Below are 2,780 nucleotides of genomic sequence, written 5' to 3' on the forward strand. Positions count from 1 at the left end.
GTATAAAATATTTCCAGAAAAACAAAAAACTCGACCCTGCGTTAGAATCACAGAATTAAAATACATCAGCTGAGCGCTGATCAGGAAACAGAACTCGGATTTAATTGAGCGGTGGCGAGGGTGGTGTTACCGCTGAGGGTGGTGTTACCCGGGAGCGCGGACTGGTCGGGACTGAAGCCGGGACAGAGCAGCGTGCAGCCGGGTGTGACTGCTCACAAACACCGACAGCCGAAGGAGAGAAAAAGCCCCCCAAAACTACAAAATCGTCCATGTTTTCTGCGTGATTTCAGCCGGGTTTAAAAAGGAAATCCAGAATCCGCCTCAGATGAAGCCGAGCATCAGCGACACAAAGCAAACACCTGCAGTTCTTTTTTTATTCAATAAAAGTGCATTACATGAGCCTGCGGGGTACACAACTGCGCAGACGCAACTCACAACCCAGAACATATAAATAAAATGTGCGCGAGCAGAAAAAAAACAATAATAAAAAAATGTAAATGTTTGCGCCGTTTGTGTCTGTACACGTGCTGCGTTCATGGTCTCCTCCTGAGAGGCCTTCAAGGAGCCGCAGCGGGGTGGTGTTGGTGGTGGGAAAGGGGTGGGGGTTAAACCCAAATGAAAAGTAGAAAAACATTAAATTTAAATATTCACATTTCTATCCACTCACTCATATTTACAGTCCGCTCCGGCCCGCAGGTAAAAACCAGTCTGTCGTTCAGGTAAGCTCACGTGACTTCAGCTGAGTTCGGACTTCCGGTCCGGTTAGGAGCTGTCCGTGTCGGGCGCGTGCAACAGCAGCGCGGAGCTCGCGGGCTTGTGTTTCTTGAGCAGCTGTGTGATTTTCTCGTCGTCGGAGTTCGGGTCCAGCGGCTTGTTGTACTCGTCGTCCTCGTCTTCGTTGTCCGAAGTGCCCTTGAGCCGCTCCGTCTCAGAGTCCTGCTTCTTCTTGGCGGAGGCCATCTCTGCCGCGTGCTTCTTCCGCCACTTCGTCCTCCGGTTCTGGAACCACACCTGCGGCGGCGGCACACACAGAAGCCCACTCACATTTCGGATGATTTAGCTTTTATTATTTAAAGCTAAGACAGGAAACAGTCCCAGTTTTCACATTTAAATTCCTACAGAAACCAATACAGGCGACTAAACGGCAGCTTATTAAATATGAGAAACTTTATTTATAAAGGCAGATTTAAACTGTGACAGGTTAAGTCATCATTCTTTCTATAATAAATTTTCCTCTTTTGAACTCAGATTTAATTAAAAACACGTATTCTGACCCGATGCATGTAAAAGGTTAAAATTGTGAGCTAAAGCTCAAAAATAATAACTTACCTAAACCTAAAAATAAGATATAAGTTACAAGATAAATAACTTAAAACAACGTACACATGATTGTTAAAAAATGTTTTTGCTTCAAATTAATTAAATAATTTTATTGTGAGACAGGAAAATTAAAACCTGAATTTTAGCTGAAAAACGTGGATTCAAGCCCGCTTTACAAAGAGTGCGAAAGGAAAAACCCCTGATATAATGATTGATGAATTCTCTGCGATTTACCCACAAACACAGTGAAAGTTCCGTTTGTGGAAGCAGACGGGTAAGCAGCAGCACATATTGAAATAGGGGTGTCGGTTACCTTGACCTGGCTCTCGGTCATGCCCAGGGAGTAGGCCAGCCGGGCTCTCTCGGGGCCCGCCAGATATTTCGTTTGTTCGAAAGTTTTTTCCAGGGCGAAGATCTGCTGCCCGGAGAACGTGGGCCGCGTGTGCTTCCGTTTGCCGTCTTTGTCCAATAAGACAGAGCTCTGATCTGAAACGAGAGGCCGACACAGACATTCAGTACACACAGCCCATAGCCTGCTTCTATTCTGTTCTATTATTTTATTGTACGTCATGTTTCTGGGATCTAACACTTGTTTTCCACTCACGGGGCGAGCACGCGAACCTAGCGTCCCTCCAGTGGGGGCTCTGCATCACCCCCGGCCAGAAGATGGGCGTCCTGCCTGGCAGGTCCGCCAGGGGCTTCGGGTACCGGGCCACGGCCACGGCGGCCGCGGAGGGGCTGAAGTAGAGCCCGGGGGGAGGCGGCGGGCTGAGGCTGCTGAACCTGGGCAGACCCGTCAGGATCCCCGCGGAGGAGGAGGCGGAGGCCCCGGCGGAGGTGGCGCAGGGCCGGTTCAGGATGTCGTTAATTCCGTGCGGGGTGGCAGAGGAGCACTGTTGCGGGGAGCCGAGCCCGGAGGACGGGCCGGTGGAGCTCTTGAAGCCCGGGGAGGCTGCGGCCATGCCGCCCGGGTTCGGGGAGGTGGTAGCCGGTGAGGTAGAGGAGGCGGGGCCACCGGAGGAGAGCGGGTAGGCCGGGTACAGCGGGGTCTTCATCTCGGTCATGCTATGCAGAGCAGCCAGGGGGGGCGTGCTGAGGAGGAAGGCGCTCTGACGGGACCCGTCCATCGGACCCGCCGCTAACATCCCCCCGGGGGGCGGGCCGGGCTCTGCGGGCAGGGGCGCGCACTAACGCCGCTCTGAGCCCATCCCGGGCCGCTCTGCGCTCTAATCCCACCACGGTCCTCTATGCAGACAGCCTGAGTCCAGCTCCGAGTCCCGGATAGGCACCAGGCGCACGCGCTGCTTCCGCCCGCGAGTTGCGTGAGATAATAACAGCTGATCATCCGCGCGAGACTATCAGCCCCAAGTTAGAGAGGAGGGAGAACAGGGGGACGGGGAGGGGGGCTGAGGACGGGCAGGGGTGGTCTCTCCGGATTGGTTAACCTGGGGGTGACGTAG

At 53.1% G+C, this 2,780-nt stretch overlaps 1 protein-coding gene across 1 annotated transcript; it reads right to left on the minus strand.

Moving 5' to 3' along the window:
* Positions 1-405: 405 nt before the first annotated feature.
* nkx6-1 (NK6 homeobox 1) lies at positions 406-2,465 on the minus strand. The gene is made up of 3 exons (XM_085357877.1): positions 1,925-2,465; positions 1,634-1,806; positions 406-1,011 (listed from the first exon to the last, which is right to left on the minus strand). Exons 1-3 carry the CDS (start codon positions 2,463-2,465, stop codon positions 763-765), a joined length of 963 nt encoding a protein of 320 aa, XP_085214003.1. The 3' UTR covers positions 406-762.
* Between the last annotated feature and the right edge of the window lie 315 nt (positions 2,466-2,780).

The sequence above is a fragment of the Diplotaxodon limnothrissa genome, linkage group LG7 (assembly GCF_057381915.1).
Source record: "Diplotaxodon limnothrissa isolate DT_005_m linkage group LG7, D_limnothrissa_male_GT1.1, whole genome shotgun sequence".
Lineage (NCBI taxonomy): Eukaryota > Metazoa > Chordata > Actinopteri > Cichliformes > Cichlidae > Diplotaxodon > Diplotaxodon limnothrissa.

Coding starts and splice junctions, on each gene's coding strand:
- nkx6-1 (XM_085357877.1), bottom strand. CDS start 2,465: ATGTTAGCGGCGGGTCCGATGGACGGGTCCCGTCAGAGCGCCTTCCTC. Junction 1,807..1,924: donor TAGGTTCGCGTGCTCGCCCC/GTGAGTGGAAAA, acceptor CTCTCGTTTCAG/ATCAGAGCTCTGTCTTATTG. Junction 1,012..1,633: donor TGACCGAGAGCCAGGTCAAG/GTAACCGACACC, acceptor CCGCCGCCGCAG/GTGTGGTTCCAGAACCGGAG.